Below are 19,086 nucleotides of genomic sequence, written 5' to 3'. Positions count from 1 at the left end.
TGTGACTAAAGTCAGATCTAGCAGTGGCTCTATATACTGACTGGTCACTAAATAAATCTGCAATAACATCAGTCTGACCAAAGTCAGATCTAGCAGTGGCTCCATATACTCACTTGCTACTAACTAGATCTGCAGTAACATCAATCTGAACAAAGTCAGATCTAGCAGTGGCTCCATATACTGACTGGTCACTAAATAGATCTGCAATAACATCAGTCTGATCAAAGTCAGACTTGTCACTAACTAGATCAGCAGTAACACCAGTCTAGCAATTCAGATCTATTGGCCGCTCTTTAAATTGTACGACCTTCTGTTGGTATATTTAATTCTTGCCTCCAAAGTTTGAAAAGTTCACTTCATATTCGTGTGTTGAAAGAACACTTCCAATCTGCACTAACCTTTGACCCCTACAACCAAAGAGGTGTCACCTGAGAGCAGGTGTTACTTCATATGGAGTTGGCGACAAGTTGGCATGCGAAGCGGCTACTGGGTCTGGGTTTCGTGTTATTGCTTGGAACGTATAGAGAACAATTTGCAGTGATGAAGCTTTGCTTCATGTCAGGCGATCATATTGAACTGACCCAAATCAGTCAATAATCTGGCCTTAAACGTCATTTGCTGGTCAACTTCCTTATCAACCTGTCGACCTGTGGTATAACATGACACATCTGGTTTTAACTTCCTGGTTCTACGACAGGACCAAACACTACTCGATCCTTTAGCTTCATTTTCCACGCAAAGCAAGTGAAGTTGTTTCCTTTAGACAGTGACACGACGAGACAAAGAGAGAGCGAGAGAGAGAGGTAAAAGAATCCGTAATTTGGTCAACGCCTTCTCCATGAAACAGTCAGCCATTCTCATGAATTCCTCTAACTTTATCCAGAGAGCTCAATAGCCTTAAACCAATTAAGATCAACGCTTGGGTGAAACCCGTGGGCAGATGGCACCCCAAGTTGTTATCCGAAGACGCAGAGAGGCTAATTCAGCATTTTTACGACCAAAGTCAACATATCCTGACGTCATCAGAAGATAAAAAATAGGGCAACAGGGATAAATGGCCCTGGTGGGGCACACTGCTTGATGTCGCTTTCATCAACCTATATATACGATGGATGTAGCACGTGTTACGCGAGTGGCACTATGCTGTGGGAGTATCAGTACAGGACGTTATCTCTTACAACGGAAAGAAATGATGTTCCGATGCATCCGATATTAACGTGTAATTACAGGTGTCCGTGTCGATTATTGAGGTGTCAATCGTCTTGTTAACCTTATCTCAATTTATGCTTATATTATTGGATTACGCGGGTTTACAGCTGATAATAAACTTTCTCCTCTGGTTTTATGAATATTACCACGTGTGTTTTGTGAACAAAATTGTTCATCCCTTAACTACCACTTACCATTGTTACCAACTTTTCTTGCAAACTTGGGAATATATGTTGCCAATGTAATAAATGTATATCAGTATTTAATCAAATGTTAAATTTTTAATCAAAGATATGTATCCTGGATGTCATTGTTTGTTTCGTAAAACTTACTGTGGTGTTTTCTTAACTTTAATCTGGACACTTGTATTAGCAGATTTGAATACATTTTTTGGATCACATTTTTATTTTGCTCTTTTTTTCTTTTTTCAGTGACTGAAAGAGAGATTGAGCGGGGCATTTTGAAGGCGCTGGACGTCGATGAACATTGCTTGTGCTACATAAGGGAAATCTCCAACATCAATACGACGCTGCTTAGGTTCGCCGGAAAGTTCGTAGACTTCGCTTCCCGAAATGTTGACGGCGAGGCGCAGAAACTTCTGAAGGCGTTACGGGACGACAAAATCCCCAAGAAGTTGGCCAGCACGAATCTGACGCGGTTTTGCGTCGAGTGGAGCGGAAAGGAAGGGATTGACCCGGAGACCCATGCGGAGTACCTGGAACAGTTCTGCGAGCATTTCCTTGCTTCCGTCACCCGTCTGGTGAACAATGCCATGGCCAAACACGAGAAACTGGCGAACAACGCCGTATATGTGGAGACTTTGCAACACCTGCACGCTTGCCAGATGTTCTGTAAGGTGTTTCAAGGCCGCGAGGAGACTGTGGAGCGGATCCACCAGTACATCGTGGCGGACACGGACAAACCTTTCGTCCTGTACGGAGAGAGCGGCTGTGGGAAGACTTCGCTGATGGCCAAGGGCTCCAGTCAGGTGAGACGGACTTAGCCACATGGGAAACCATATCCCCTTTCCCCAACGCATTCCCACACGCAACACATAATACCAGTACCTTACAATTCTTAAGGTCTCAAACAGAGAGCATTTGTAAATGAAAGTTTGATATATTTAATGGGGTACCTTTTCTTGCCTAATTTCTACTCTGGTCTACCCTGAATTAACTATCGTTCTTCTGTAACACATGTTACCACTTTGCCCATCAAACGTCATCGCAAAGGCAGGAATGGGCAAAAGACTACACAGCTTGGACCGGAATTACTTGGGGCGGGACAAGTTTCTCCTTTGATTGTGGCTTAACGCCACAATCAATAATTAATAATTGAATGTTTCAATTATACCATGGCTGTTAGTTTTATTGGAGGACGAAACCAAAGTGCCTTCATGTGAGGTAAATCATAATGGTGCAAAACATGGTTTCTGCGGCGAGCTTCGTGTAAGGCCAAACAAAAAATCACTAGCAACCGCTTCTTATCGCCAAGGTTCAAAGCCCACTTTCCCCAAAACAGAAATCATTGTTTTCTTAACTTTCGTTGCAAATGACCTCACCGACGAGACCAGAGCAATTTTCAAAATTTCTTTTCAGAGAATGGATTTGAATGATCAGAATTTTCATTTGTACCAGAGGTTTGCATTGTGGCTGTACAGATCATGAATCAAACTTCACCCTACCAGACGCTCGTATCATGTATATATATACATAAAGGCAAAGAAATCACTAAGATGGAAGACCCCTAAACACTGTTTTAATTAAAAAAAAAAAATTTTCAACCAGTAAATTACTGTTAAGACAGATTTATGATCAGTGGGTATCAAATACATTGCATTAGTATATTTGCCTAGAAATAATGTGTTTTATGGTGCATTCGGGTAATGCGTTCACAGCTCTGTATGTATATGAATTGTGAACGCACAAAGAGAAAGAGAAACCGTAAAATCTGATCTTTCAAGTTAATTTTATTCCATTAGACAAAATCTAAAAATAAAATACATCGAATTATTTACAGTTTTAGTTACAGTTTAACGTTAGTGTTTTTTTAGCCTGTGCCAGCTGTACGTCACTTGATACGAAAAAGTACACAGTATGCCTAGTCATGTAGTCCTAACAAAATAGTTGATTTAAACTTCTCGTCGTCATGTTTGTCATTAATAGCATTACTCATGCTTGTGCGCACGTCAAGGAAACTACGATGATCGTTAATCGAAATGGCGGTACCTTTATGTTGTTTGTTTCCCGTCATTTCCCGTGCAGCTGTAAAAAAAAGAGCAACGTAGCTCGGTAAATAGTGCGGCGCATTGATAAAACACGACTTTCCCTCCTCGACAGTGAAGGGGCCATTTCAGTCCGTCATGCCTGCGCAGTTGTACCGAGCTACCATCTACCTCAGCAGAGAAATTATTTATGGCATTTGCAGAGAACTGTTTGTGAAGTAAATACAAGGACTGGCGACAGAGTAGCTTTGAACGTGGTTGATTCTACATAGTTTCCAAGCTAGCTGAATAAAGGTCTTTTTAGATAAAAAAAAGGTTCCAGGGCTGCACATGCACATTGGGATATAAAATTATACTAAGATACAGTAAGGGGTGGATGCAAGGAGCGGCTGTATAAAAAGCGAAAATTCAAGAAAAAAAAAAACATTGTGTAGTCAGTGCGTAAGATTCTCAAGTTACGTAATTTGAGGTTTCATGAAAAATGCAGCCGAACTTTTCCCAACCATATCTGGTTGTCACGCTTTGTCTCATCCTTTTAAGTGACGTAATTTAAAATATTATGTGTCAAAAAATTATATTACGAATTTAAGCGACAAAAAATGCTTTCAGTTAGATACCAGATGGGAAACGTTTTTTGATATATTGAAACCATGGTTAATACTCAAAAATACAAGTATAGGTACTGAACACCTTAAAAGTTTGTAATAGTCTGGTTTCTTGTCCACATTACAGGTGAGGTCGTGGCTCCCGGATGGGGTTTTTCCGATTTTGATGTTGCGGTTTTTGGGAACAACCCCACACAGTTCCAGCATCATCCCGCTCCTGACGAGTCTCTGCAAACAGCTAGCCTTCATGTACGATCAACCAGAAGAGGAAATACCGGAGGAGTTAGCTCCCTTGATTCAACATTTCAAAAAGCTAATGGCGTGTGCTACCCGCGAGAGACCTCTTGTGATATTCTTGGATTCCTTAGACCAACTTTCAGGAGCAGACGGGGCTCACCAGTTGGCATGGATACCAGTCCAGTTGCCGCCACATGTCAAGCTTGTCGTGTCAACGTTGCCGAACTACTACAACCTTTTGAAAACTTTGCAAAAGATGATCGACAGTGAAGAAAACTTTGAGCAAATCTTGCCGTTGGGTGAAAACCTGAGTAGCACCATTCTGAAACTGTGGCTTCAAAACGCCAACAGAGCGATCACGGAGGACCAGTGGAAAATAGTAAACGAGGCGATCGCCAAATGCAATCTACCGCTTTACGTCAAACTAGTGTTCGACGAAATCTGCCGTTGGCGATCTTACACCAGTCCAAAGCTGACGACGTTGGCGTTCACGATTCACGACAGCATCACAAAACTTTTCGAAAAGATCGAGAACCAACACGGAAAAACACTAGTTTCCCATGCACTAGGCTACATTACAGCGGCTAAGAATGGTCTTTCCGAGCCAGAACTGGAAGACCTGTTGTCCATCGATGAGAAGGTTTTAAACGACGTGTATCAGTATCATCTTCCACCTGTCCGTCGAATCCCGCCCCTCCTCTGGACTCGCATGAGGAATGACCTGCCAGGTTACCTTAGTGAAAGAGAGGCCGAGGGAGTGAACGTCATTGGTTGGTATCATCGTCAGTTTATCGACGCCGCAAAAGAACGCTACTTCAAGAATTTAAATTTTCTCAGCGAAGTGCACGCTAACATTGCGGAGTACTTCTTGGGTACCTGGGGAGGTGGAATCTCAAAGCCGTTTGAGTATTCCGAGCTGCAGCGACAGAGGTTCCAATTGGAGCAACGAACGGGAGAATCCGACAGAAAGCTTCCACCGCAACCCCTCAAGTTCGTGGACGCTGATGGAAGAACCATTCGGTACAATTTACGCAAGCTCAGCGAACTGCCGTTTCACTTGGTCCGATCTCATCGCTTCGAGTGTCTGTACACGGAGGTGCTGTTTAACTACAAATTCCTACATGCCAAAATTTCATCAATGCCCTTGCAAGCCCTGCTAGCGGATTTCGAGGATTTTATGATGAACGTCTACGACAAAGACGCCAAGTTATTGTCGGACGCTCTTCGCCTCTCTAGCTCTATTCTAAGTCATTACCCTGACATGCTCGGTCCTCAGATTGTGGGCAGACTCTTGCCTCTATACGGCTCAAATCAGAAAATCAAGCAACTCATTGATCATTGCGACACGGACGGTTTGTGGGACTGTGCCTTAGTACCGGCTCACCATTGCCTTCATACACCCGGTGGACCTCTACAGTACTCTCTCGAAGGTCACCCTTTTGCGCCATTCGGAATCGGTGTGACCTCTGACGCGAAATACTTAGTGTCCGTGTCTAACAAGTTTATCATATGGGACACGTCCACTGGGGAGGTCTTCAGAACTGTCACCCCCGGGATAGGGGGCATAATGCAGAATCTCCTCATAACGCCTGACGATAAACATGCAGTCAGCTTCACCAACAACAACCAAGTGCTAGTGTGTAATATACTGACCGGGGACTACAAGTTAATCTCGGGACCCGTCGATAAGAAACTCAGGGACATTAGTGGTATAACGGTGACCAACACCCACGTCATTGTGTGGAACGATAAGCAGTGGAGCTTGTACACGCTCACAGGTAAATGTGTTGAAACACAAAATGTTCCATCTGATAAAGTACCGCTGAGTATTATACAACTTGGTGACGAGGCGGCAAAAGAAAAATATTTCGTTTTGAAAAGCGGACTACAAAACGATGACGATTTAGCTTTGGAAACTCAGGGCATAGACATTGAACCGTTTGAATTTCACAGTGCTTTGGTCACGACAAGAGATAAAAAGACTCTGTACTCCTGTATAGAAATAAGTGACCACGCCGTTGTCGTTTACAAACTCGACGGGAAAACTTGGAGATACGACCGAACACTCGGAGACAATGTAGATGCTGTGTTTTCCCTAAAGTTATCCGAGGACGAAAAGTATCTGGTGGCTACGTTAGCGCTTGGGTACAAGCTATGGGACTTGAAGACGGACGTGGTCCGGCAGCTTAAGTTACCGCACGGGATAAGGAATATCCCAAGCAGGAACCAGCTGACCAGTCACGTCGTCTTTACGAAGAGTAATCACTTCATCGTGGCAGGAGTAAGGAAGAATCTCTACGTCTGGGATGTCAAGCAAGGGAATTTGGTGAAAACCCTGGATGCGCACTTCGGTCGCATCATCGCCTTGACGTCTGTGTGCCGGGACATCAACACGGTGATCTCGTCCTCCATGGATAAGACAATCAAGGTCTGGAACTTCAACAACATCCTTGAAGACGTCTTCTCCATCGATCGTCACGATAAGCCGATAGAGACCCTGCACCTGGCGTCGAATTGCTACATCGGCATCACGACTACGAGGAATTCGATTGGTGTGTGGAATCTAGAGAACGGCAAACTCCTGAAGACGCTCGGTACGAGTACCCACAGCTCTATCCTGGTGGACGCCGTCATCACAGGCGACGGGCAATATGCTATAGCGGCCGAGACAATGAGCGTCGTCGTTTGGGACGTGGAGAAGGAAAAGGCCATAAAGTCTGAGTCTCAGAAAGACATACAGGAGCTCATTCTATGCGAGGACGACTCTAAGTTCATCACGGTGTCTAAGTCAGCTCCTAACAAAGGCACATGTGTGTGCAGGACGATACCCGATGGAGACGAGGTCTTTAAGTTTGAGTACAACTTGAAAACGTTCAGGGCAGGCGTGCTGACATGTGACGGACTGTACATAGTGCTCCCAGGGGTGGAGAAAAGTGGCGACACACTAAAAGTGTTTCATGCCCGAACAGGAACGCATCTGTTCAATGTGCCGCTAAAGTTTTCCAGCTACAAGGAGATAAACAGACTTGTGGCCATGCCTCACGATCCGAACCAAGTAGCCATCATTGACTCAGAGAAGGCAATATTTTAGACTTGAAGAAGAAAAGCGTGATTCGGTCAGTGCCAAAGTGGAACGGAATGTGCACGCAGAATGGTAAGATCGGGCTGTACGCTCCCAACCGGGGTGGCATGGATCTGATCGAGCTAAGGCACGGCAAGACTGTGAAGACCCTGATTCCGCGGATTGCCGAGGGGGTCTTCAAGGTAACCGTGGAGTTTACGAAAACGGACCAACACGTTCTGTATTACCATTCGGGTCACCGGACCGTCCGGGTATTCAGAACCTCCGACGGGAAAATGATCGCCAACTTCAAGGCTCATGCCGAGGTCAAGGTGATGACTGGCTCGACTGGAGGGGCTTCGGTGGTGCTGGGATGCGAGGACGGAAGCCTGACGGTCCTCACTATCGCAGACCCCACCAGTGAGTCCAGTGTCGAGTTCCTCAAGTCCTTACCCAGCCGTCAAATCGTGTATACCACCAGCAGTCCGTCCCACAGGAAGCTCGGGGCGAATGGCGAAGTGGCAAACGGTCGTCTTAGTGTTGGTACGGCGCTGCAAATGGCCAGGTTCGTTGCAAAGGCGAGAGGGGTACAGAAGTCTAGAGCATGCGTTATATCCTGATCGTTACCGTAAAATACCGTTGTGTATACTGGTGGTGTACCACAACCACATCCATAACCACATTATGTTACAATTCATATGGTTCGCATATTGCGTGCAATACTGTCCTGTACCGGTGTACATTACAAATCCACGTCCACAGTATACCACATGGGAATCTACGGTTCTCACATTGTGACGTCAAAATGACACAATTGTGTAGGCTTACTTCTCTTATATAAAAACTGGAGTGTGGATGTGAAGATTTTATATACAGCTGTGTTTTTACAGGGTGAGTCTGGGATTCTAAGCCTCTGGGGGTAATGTCTTAAGCCGTCGTTTTGTCTCAGTCTCATTTGTCTCGTGCTATATTTTGTACATACATACAAAATCATCTGTATTGTAGATATTTAAGCAGTTCACTACTAAATATAAATCCTCGTGCGCTTGGCGTTTTGCGTGAACCATCGTTTTGTCATCGCAAGATAACTAATTACGCAAATTCTCGTTCACAAACATCACAATTATAAAACATCCTTCAAGTTAGATATTTTTACAATGCGGTAGTTGTGTACATTTTTATATTTGGGATAGCACTGATTTACCGGTCTCAAGCAAATATTAATGTATCTTAAAAACAAAATTTGACCTTGAAGACAGTGTGGTATTTGTCTTTATGTGTACATTATTTTCACGTTGTGACTTTTGCACTCGTACCGTTTTAAAATGCGTACCTTGCCGTGTTTGTGTTATACGAAGTACCAAGTCATATACCTTAGTCATATACTTAGCTTCACAAGATTTGCAATGAAATTCCAAAAAGCCGCCTGTAGCTACTGATAATACACAGCAAAGCCTTTACTGCACCGCACAGTATTGGTACTGCACTATAATAAAGCCTGTCATTTGTATTTTTTTCATATTAGTAGTTTATATGACTGTATAATGCCGTAGAAGTCTAAGTCAACTATAACATCCATGTGTACTGCCCAGGGCCAAGTGACAATATGACATATTTCTTAGGTTCTAATATTTTGTGTTATTTTATTAATGATGACGTCACCATCTTTGTATATATATATATATATATATATTATATATATATATATATTATATATATATATATATATATATATATATATATATATATAGTGAGACAATAATAAATACGTTAATCAATTAAATATTTGGTGTTTTTTTGTTTTTTATATCGGTTCTGTTCAAATTACATATATACAGGCTGTAGACACTAAAGGATACATATGGAACGCTGTCTATCTTCTGACACTCATTCTGCTAGCTTCCGGGGTTCTAATCTGTACATGTACGTTCCGGAGTTCTAATCTGTACATGTACGTTCCGGAGTTCTAATCTGTACATGTACGTTCCGAGGTTCTAATCTGTACATGTACGTTACGGTGTTCTAACATGTATATGTACATTCCGGGACTCTAATCTGTACTTGTACGTTACTCAGTTCTAATCTTTACATGTGTGTTACTCATTTCTAAAGTTGTACATTGTTGAGTTTTAAAGTTGTATGTAGTTGTGTTCTAAAGTTGAACTTTCCCGCGTTCTAAGGTTGTGTCTACGTTCAAAAGTGCTTAACTTGTTTGTTCCTGACTTGTAGAAGTGTATTTTCAATCAGTTCTAAAGATTTTACGATCTCGAACTCTAAAATTTCACATCACACGGATATTTCACTGATCTCTCCTATTCAACACCTCTCAACTCACTCAAAACTAACATAACACCGTTCGACACACTGAACTTGCCTTGACACACTCACCACAAAACCCTTCGAAACACTCAAAACCAACAGCAAATCCTCAGATACACTCAAAACCACGACCAAATCATTAGATGTAATAAAACCTCCAGATATTCTTAACACCTGACACGGAATTCCTAAGTACACTAAACACTAACATGAAATTACAACATGACAAACCAATGACACCAAATACTAACGAGAAACTATTCGACACGCTCAAAACCAACAGGAAATCCTTAGATAAAGTCAAAATCAATAAAAAAACTTAAGATACCCTCAAAACCAAGAGGAATTCCTTAGACACACTCAAAACCAACTGGAATTAAACCCCACGAACGGTCAAAACCACAGAAAATCTCTATACAAAATATACGACAGCCATGACCTTCATAAACCATAAATCTGCTGGTAAATTATGAGTACCCAATGTCTCTTTTTCCCTGTGATTGTTTGTTAATTGTGTACAACGCAGTATTTTTAGAACAGCGATGAACTATTAAAATCGCCTCAATTTTATTTTGCCAGATTCAACCATTTGCCAGTTTTAGCCATTGTCCAAAAGCATCCATCGTAGCCGTCGTATAAGTGACATATACGGTTTAAAACACCAATCAAATCAAATAAATAAATAACTAAATAAAATTCTAATTGAGGCAACTTGATACGAGACCGGACAATCACATTTTTGTCGCTGTTCTGGTTTTGATCTTACGCTGTAATACTATATTTTCACAGCTGTGTGCTTTTTTTTTTAGTTTGTATTCTTAATAAAGGATGTAATCTATATTAAGTACGAAATTTTCGAATTCAACACGATGAGTATATTGCCCATTGCCCCAAGTTAAGCGGAATTAGACACAGTTACGAAGGAGAACGGCAGAGAGTCTGGACACTTTTTCATATTTATTCACGATTACACACTGTAAAACTTCAAGTCCAGCTCATGCTGGCTTCCTCCCATGGCAAGGCCTATCAGCAAGGTGTCGATGGTCGTGGGTTTCCCCCCTGCCTCTGCACTGTTTCCTCGACCCTTCATAATACTGACCGCCGTCGTATAAGTGAAATATTCTTGAGTACGGCGTAAAATACACCACTCAAACAAAATAAATCAAATAAATCACTGTAAAACTTTAAAAATTAGATTTTAGGCTTTCGATGGAATAACCTTGACAAATCTAGACTGCAAAACTTCAATGATTCAGGCAAAATATTAACACCGTATAAGTATGACATTTATTAGGAAAGTACTAGATACATCCAGAAATCATCACAGCCACAGAGTATTCTATCACACGCATATTAAACTGAGCTGCACTATAGACGATATCAACAAAGGCACACAATTAAAAATGTTTTCTAAAATTTCTTAGCAGAGACATCAGATTTTTCCTTCTGGGAATCACACCATATTAATTTTACCGTACGGCGGCATAATCAGAAAAATGGCCACTATATAAGGAAAATACTTAGCCTACCCTAAATTCCTCAACCTTCTCGCATATAAAAGAGCAAGTTTCAGTGCAATTTATACACATTTTGAAGTTCATTTTGAAGACAAAACTACATTGGTTGGATTGGCCAGTTTTATGGCATCACAAAAAGTGTAATTTTATCAGTCTACACAGAATAATGACTTTAGAATATGCTTGAATAAACACCTTGCAAACATAGGAAAAGGCTGAAGAATTACAGTATATATAGAACTAAACGTCATTCGACCGAAATGAAGACAGACTTAAGAACAGGTGAAATTTTTGTCTCTCCACGATGAAAAAGTGTTGAAAACAATTAAGAAAAATTAAATGTTTTTCCCCCAATTTCCAAATACCACTGGATTAGAGGGTTAAACTTATCAAGCAAAGTTCACTCCAAACCTTTGTCCTTGTATTGATTACACTACTTCCCATTAATTTCTCTTTCTCCGCAGAACGAAATATTCGCTTTCAAAGTCAAGAAAGTTTAAGAAAATCCACCAGCACTTTCAAGAAAACAGTTTTAACTGATTATAAGAAGAATGCATGAAATCCAGTACAAATTACATTTTTTTCGTCATCTGAGCGAACAGTGATATTCCCCGTTTGCAATGACATACAGTAACATACGTGCACTCAATTTGACTATCAAAATAACCGTGTTTACGAATACTGAAAATCATATTAAGCATGTGAGAAAATATATGATTTACAGATTGACAAGTTCATGCATTGTTGGCTAACAGAAGGAAGTCTAATATAAAATCTGGACAAAGCCAGCTTGAACTGGGCTTGAACTCAGAGAGACTGCCTTGGTGAGAGGTTCCTAGGCCAATGTGCTCCACTACATGCTAACTACTAGGCTACGGGGGCCACTGATATACTTAGGCAACCATGAAACCTAACACAAATGAACAGAGTGAATGCGTACCACTACATTTCTAAAATTCAAGTTTTTACACATTGGGAAAGTTTGCATTGACTGTTTGACAGAACTCTTTTTCTTGTTTTAAATTTAAATATGCATAAAAATTTTTATTGTGAACGTTAATTAATTTACACTTTTTTACGTTTTCCAATGCTCAAAACTGATTTTACAATACAGTGAAAAAAACCCCACAAGAATATGAGGTTATTTGTGACAAGTGAAGACAAGCCAAACAATGCACAAGCAAACGAATGAACACACATTACACATTATACAAGTATCCCTGATGTACAACTAATTATTGTCGATTTTTTCTGGTCTTCCAATTCTGAAAATTTACACTCTTTCTCTGCTGTATAATACATCCATATTCTTGAAAAAAAAAAATCACCACATGTTAAATACCTATGAAATTTAATATTGTCTTACCTAAACAAGACACTGTGTTTTCTCATCTTACAGTGAGATGTAAAATCATGAAATATGTCAAATATAAAATTGTGATGCATATATATATATTCTTTTTGGATATCATTTTAAATTGGTTTAGAAGTTCACATGAATATATGTACAAGATTGTGAAAGTAAAAAACAGCGAATCTATGGAAAAATGGATGCAGGATGGCATTTAAATGTAAGGCTGAAAGTGCAAATCAATCAAAAATGTTTTTTTTTTGTCTGTACATGGCACAGGTAGTAATCCTTTCAGCAATGTCACACGGACGAAAAACATGGTCGAAAAATTTCTCAACGTTTATCTTAAATTTAAAATGGTTCCTAGGATTATTATGCCTACAGCTACTAAAGATTTTAGTGTTTGTTTATGTTTTTTGAAGAAACATGCTTCTTCATACCACATGCTATAAACATGTTACAAATTTATGCTGAGATATTAGACTTGTTAACTTTTAAAACATCAGTAGTATTGCAGTTCAATTTGATTTCATTTTTATTTTGATTGGTGTTTAATGATGTACTCTAGATTATTTCACTTCTACGACAACGGACAGCAGGTTGCTGGCAGACTTTGCTGGTGGGAGGCTCCTGAGTCATTGCTCCGTGCTGGCGTGTTAACCCCCGCGGCATTGTAATGTAATATTCCACACCAAACATCGAACCACTGGACAGTCAAACAAGGATCGTTAAACAACAAGTCCATGATGTCACACTGAATTATGCAATTAAAATCTTCATTTAATCAATCAACAATAAAATATTTTTGTTTGTGAATCAAGAGTTCATGCATGTAAATTTGATCAAGGTAAAAATGAATGAATAAAATGTTCCAAATGCAGGTGATTAGAGAGGTGAGACAAGATTTACCCTCAAATCAGAGTAACATTCAAAGTAACCATGTTAATTGAGACATATGTATATTAACACTGGACTGACAGACAAAAATTAACTGATGAGTCTAAACTAGGTACATGTAATGTGAAATGTCATGTGCATGTAATCTGCTAATTAAAACACCAAGAGTTTCAACACCCATAAAACTGGTATAAAATTCTTGTCACACATATTAAAATAATGATAGAATTTTCTGGAATAGATTAAGTTGCATTTGTGTTGCTAGTTTTGTACATGGGTATCTAATCATCTCTCCAAGCATTGTTCACAGTCTGGTTGAGAATACACACAGTTGTCTGCCCTTCCTTTGCTTGAATCTGTGGGTTGGTTACTACTGCTGCGTTGTTCTAGAATTTCCTGAGGAAAACTTTGTATCTGTGTGAACTTTCAACATCAAATGTGATTTGTGAACAAGTTCCTCACATTCAATCTGATAATTATAAGAATGTTTACAATGACTGTGATGCATGTGTTCCAATTAAGACTTTTCTACATTAGATTTTAAGTTTTAAAAATAAGTACAACATCCCTTTGACCAGAAGCCGCTCAATTGAGAGATCTCTGCATATTATCTCAATAATAGGCTGCCTATAAATATACCAAGGGCAGGTAACTCTTGATTTTTCTGTGCATCAGGGGCGACGACTCTTGCTGCGTCTACAGCCTGGCGGTCACATGACTGTGTTTCTCCACCAGCTCTCTGATGTCTCTCAGTGACTGGTGGATGGCCTTTGTGAACTTCACCGCGCTTGTGCTGTCATCTGTCTTCCACGCTGTCACTAGCATTGTAATACTGGGGATGAATTACAAAGGAAAATTAATTAAAGGCAAATAAATGTCACAAAATATTATTTTTGGTGCTGAAACATACAATTCTCCAGGAGAATATCATCCCATGTCGCAGGCAAACTTCAAAAATGCTTTCTAAAATCAATAAAAGTCTCACGCTCAGAAAAAATGGAAAAATTAGTCATGGATGAAATTTATGTTCATTTACGATATATCACCAGATCCAGGATTTTGTCCAAAAATTAACTGCAACATTTCAAAATGAATATGATTCCTATTTGCTAATGTCTGGACAAATTTCCAAATACAAGTGTCACATTGACTTAGGTTTCACAGTACATTAAAAATCTTACATTGCAAAGACACAAAATTCCATAACTTCTTATATTCATACAAACATTCACAATTTCCTTCATATCTATCCAAAGCCTTTCATGGACACATTCAATGGCATTCTATGTCTTTTCATGGACAGGTGTACATTTTACGGCTCTCCAGGGTTTTTCATCAGTAAAATCTTAAATTATAGTTAAAGTCTTAAAATAATGGCATTTATAAAAAAAAGTCCAGAAAAACTTGTATGACATATCTGAATGATTTGATTGATTGGTGTTCAACACTGAACTGAAGAATAGTTGCCCTGTGGTCAAGTGGTCAGCATCATGGGTGCAGGAAACCAATGTGTGTAACTGCCAACGTTTCTCACATATAAACATACTAGACCTGTTCTTCCCAGCTTTAGATTTCAGATATACACACCTATACTCTTCCATTCACTAACCTACAACTTGATCTTTTTGACTGGATGTTCTCAATATGTAAAGGCTCTACTGTATGCCACAAACACATGTTTCCTTTCATTTATTTATTTATATATTTGATTAGTATTTTACACTGTACTCAAGAATATTTTATGTTAGATGACGGCGGCCAGCATTATGGTGGAAAGAAACTGGGCAGAGCCCGGGGCAAACCCACAGCCATCCGCAGGTTGCTGACAGGCCTTCCCACGTATGGCTGGAGAAGCTACAAAACACGATTCCTTAGATTTGGTAGCAAGGCTACCATCTAGTTGGCAAATAACTTAGATTTGGTAACAAGGCTACCATCTAGTTGGCGAAAAACTTAGATTTGGTCGCAAGTCTACCATCTACTTGGCAAACAACTTAGATCTGGTAACAAGGCTACCATCTAGTTGGCAAATAACTTAGATTTGGTAGCAAGGCTACCATCTAGTTGGCGAAAAACTTAGATTTGGTCGCAAGTCTACCATCTACTTGGCAAATAACTTAGATCTGGTAACAAGGCTACCATCTAGTTGGCAAATAACTTAGATTTGGTAACAAGGCTACCATCTACTTGGCAAATAACTTAGATTTGGTAACAAGGCTACCATCTAGTTGGCAAATAACTTAGATCTGGTAACAAGGCTACCATCTAGTTGGCAAATAACTTAGATCTGGTAACAAGGCTACCATCTAGTTGGCAAATAACTTAGATTTGGTAACAAGGCTACCATCTAGTTGGTGAAAAACTTAGATTTGGTAGCAAGGCTACCATCTAGTTGGCGAAAAACTTAGATTTGGTAACAAGGCTACCATCTAGTTGGCAAATAACTTAGATCTGGTAACAAGGCTACCATCTAGTTGGCAAATAACTTAGATTTGGTAACAAGGCTACCATCTAGTTGGTGAAAAACTTAGATTTGGTACCAAGGCTACCATCTAGTTGGCGAAAAACTTAGATTTGGTAACAAGTCTACCATCTAGTTGGCAAATAACTTAGATTTGGTAGCATTTTGTTTAACTTTGAGTCACAATACACTAAGTCAGGAATTTGGTAATTTATGGTATTATATGGACGCACCGTACCAACAAATGGGATGTCCTCCTCATGTTATTGTGCTCTACATGTGTGCAAACCCAAAGCTCAATAAATGTAGTACTTTTTGAGAGGACCACCCCTAACATTTTGTAATTGTTAAGTACGACGTTAAACCCCAAGCACTCACTCACTCCTAACGTTTTGTTTAACACTGATTTTCACACAATACAAAGGAATAAAGTCCGGAATTCGGTAGTTTATGGTATTTAATATGTACACACCCTGAGCTCAATACCAGTAGTACTTTTTAAGATACCACCCTTTACGTTTTGTTTCATATTGATTCTAATACACAATATACTAAGTCAGGAATTTGATAATTTACAGTACTTAATATGTACACACGGAATCAACGATAAAATATCCCCATTGTGTTATCCTGCTCTACATGTGTGCAAACCCTGAGCTCAATACCAGAACTTACTTTTTAAGATACATGTAAGACCCTTAACATTTTGTTTAACATTGCTTTTCCTGCTATTGGACGCCGATGCTCAGGATACGACATAAGATACGTCTGTACTTTATACAGGCGGGCTAATAAAAACCACATTATCAGAACGGAAACAAATGTACCAGGTGCATGCAAACAGAGCAAAACTTCACCAATGGCTATTTTTAAGTCTGAGCACTGATAAATACATATAAATGTAAGTAAAGTGTATATTACTGTTTTACCACTGATGAATACTTGTATGAAAGAAGTCTGTACCCCTGCTTTACCACTGATGAATACATATAAATGCAGATTGTACCCCTGCTTTACCACTGAAGGATACATATAAATGCAGATTGTACCCCTGCTTTACCACTGATGAATACATATAAATGCAGATTGTACCCCTGCTTTACCACTGATGAATACATATAAATGCAGACTGTACCCCTGCTTTACCACTGATGAATACATATAAATGCAGACTGTACCCCTGCTTTACCACTGATGAATACATATAAATGCAGACTGTACCCCTGCTTTACCACTGATGAATACATATAAATACCAACTATACCCCTGCTTTACCACTGATGAATACATATAAATAGACTGTACCCCTGCTTTACCACTGATGAATACATATAAATGCAGACTGTACCCCTGCTTTACCACTGATGGATACATATAAATGCAGACTGTACCCCTGCTTTACCACTGATGAATACATATAAATGAAGATTGTACCCCTGCTTTACCACTGATAAATACATATAAATGCAGATTGTACCCCTGCTTTACCACTGAAGGATACATATAAATGCAGACTGTACCCCTGCTTTACCACTGATGAAAACATATAAATGAAGATTGTACCCCTGCTTTACCACTGATGAATACATATAAATGAAGATTGTACCCCTGCTTTACCACTGATGGATACATATAAATGTGGACTGTACCCCTCCTTTACCACTGATGAATACATGTGAGTGAAGTCTGTACCCCTGTTTTAGCACTGATGAACATGTTTATTTATTTGATTGGTGTTTTATGCTGTACTCAAGAATATTTCACTTCTACGACGGTGGCCAGCATTATGGTGGGAGGTAACTGGACAGCACCCGGGGGAAACCCACGACCATCTGCAGGTTGCTGACAGACCTGCCCAAGTACGGCCGGAGGAGAAGCCAGCATGGGCTGGTCTTCAATTCACAGCGACCACACTGGCAAGGCTCCTGGGTCGTTACCCTGCGCTAGCGAGCTAACCAACAGAGCCACGGAGGCCCCGATAAATATATCCAAATGATGTCTGTATCCCTGTTTTACCACTGATAAATACACAGAAATGCGGTCTGTATCCCTGCTTTACCAATGGATCATGGATACATGTAAATGAAGTTTGTTTTGTATCCCTGCTTTACCACTGATGAAGATATGTACATGTAGGTCAAGTCTGTATGCCTGCTTTACCATTGGTGAATACATGTACGTGAAGCCTGTATCCCTGCTTTACCATTGGTGAATACATGTACGTGAAGCCTGTATCCCTGCCTTACCATTGGTGAATACATGTATGTGAGGCCTGTATCCCTGCTTTACCATTGGTGAATACATGTACGTGAAGCCTGTATCCCTGCTTTACCATTGGTGAATACATGTACGTGAAGCCTGTATCCCTGCTTTACCATTGGTGAATACATGTACGTGAAGCCTGTATCCCTGCTTTACCATTGGTGAATACATGTACGTGAAGCCTGTATCCCTGCTTTACCACTGGTGAATACATGTACGTGAAGCCTGTATCCCTGCTTTACCACTGGTGAATACATGTATGTGAAGCCTGTATCCCTGCTTTACCATTGGTGAATGCATGTATGTGAAGCCTGTATCCCTGCTTTACCATTGGTGAATACATGTATGTGAAGCCTGTATCCCTGCTTTACCACTGGTGAATACATGTATGTGAAGCCTGTATCCCTGCTTTACCATTGGTGAATGCATATATGTGAAGCCTGTATCCCTGCTTTACCATTGGTGAATACATGTATGTGAAGCCTGTATCCCTGCTTTACCATTGGTGAATACATGTATGTGAAGCCTGTATCCCTGCTTTACCATTGGTGAATACATGTATGTGAAGCCTGTATCCCTGATGAATATATATTCTGCATCTTTGCTTTAGTACAGCTGCACTCACCTGTCATCTTGTATCCTGTAGAATGTGCCATATCCGTTCTCACACATGGGTGCCACACCCCCGTGCACTGTTGTGTAGCCCACAAAACTGGTGGACAGGGTGAAGTTACCTCCCCCTCCACTGTAACAATGATGGGTGACGTGTGTTGCCATGGTTACACATACATCTAGGCTTGTACAGTGAATGTATTCAGGCACCTTAACTTGACACCTTAACAATGAACTGTGGTAAATACACAGATGCCAGTCATCCTTATGGGAAAGGCCTGGGTGGGGGTTGGGATGAAATTTATTTTGATGAAGTCATGCTTTGTTTTTT

The 19,086-nt window shown here is 40.2% G+C and overlaps 2 protein-coding genes across 2 annotated transcripts in view; one reads left to right on the top strand and one right to left on the bottom strand.

Annotated features, from left to right (window-relative positions):
* The window catches only part of LOC135477858 (NACHT and WD repeat domain-containing protein 2-like), a 35,332-nt gene extending 27,270 nt beyond the window's left edge, over nucleotides 1-8,062 (top strand). The window contains 3 exon segments of the mRNA XM_064758064.1: nucleotides 1,641-2,197; nucleotides 4,166-7,349; nucleotides 7,352-8,062. Coding sequence (XP_064614134.1) covers nucleotides 1,641-2,197; nucleotides 4,166-7,349; nucleotides 7,352-7,956 — 4,346 coding nt within the window. The 3' untranslated portion in view covers nucleotides 7,957-8,062.
* A 6,054-nt stretch (nucleotides 8,063-14,116) lies between these two features.
* Nucleotides 14,117-19,086, bottom strand: part of LOC135477857 (peroxisomal carnitine O-octanoyltransferase-like) — a 29,611-nt gene continuing 24,641 nt past the window's right edge. The window contains exons 14-15 of the mRNA XM_064758063.1: nucleotides 18,769-18,888; nucleotides 14,117-14,252 (exon numbers count right to left, since the gene is read on the bottom strand). Of these exons, the coding sequence (XP_064614133.1) occupies nucleotides 14,117-14,252; nucleotides 18,769-18,888 (256 nt within the window). The remainder of the gene's footprint in view (nucleotides 14,253-18,768; nucleotides 18,889-19,086) is intronic.

The sequence above is a fragment of the Liolophura sinensis genome, chromosome 11, assembly GCF_032854445.1.
Source record: "Liolophura sinensis isolate JHLJ2023 chromosome 11, CUHK_Ljap_v2, whole genome shotgun sequence".
In the NCBI taxonomy this organism is placed as follows: domain Eukaryota; kingdom Metazoa; phylum Mollusca; class Polyplacophora; order Chitonida; family Chitonidae; genus Liolophura; species Liolophura sinensis.
The sequence above is the reverse complement of the archived record's forward strand: the minus strand, read 5'-3'. Positions and strand labels throughout refer to the sequence as shown.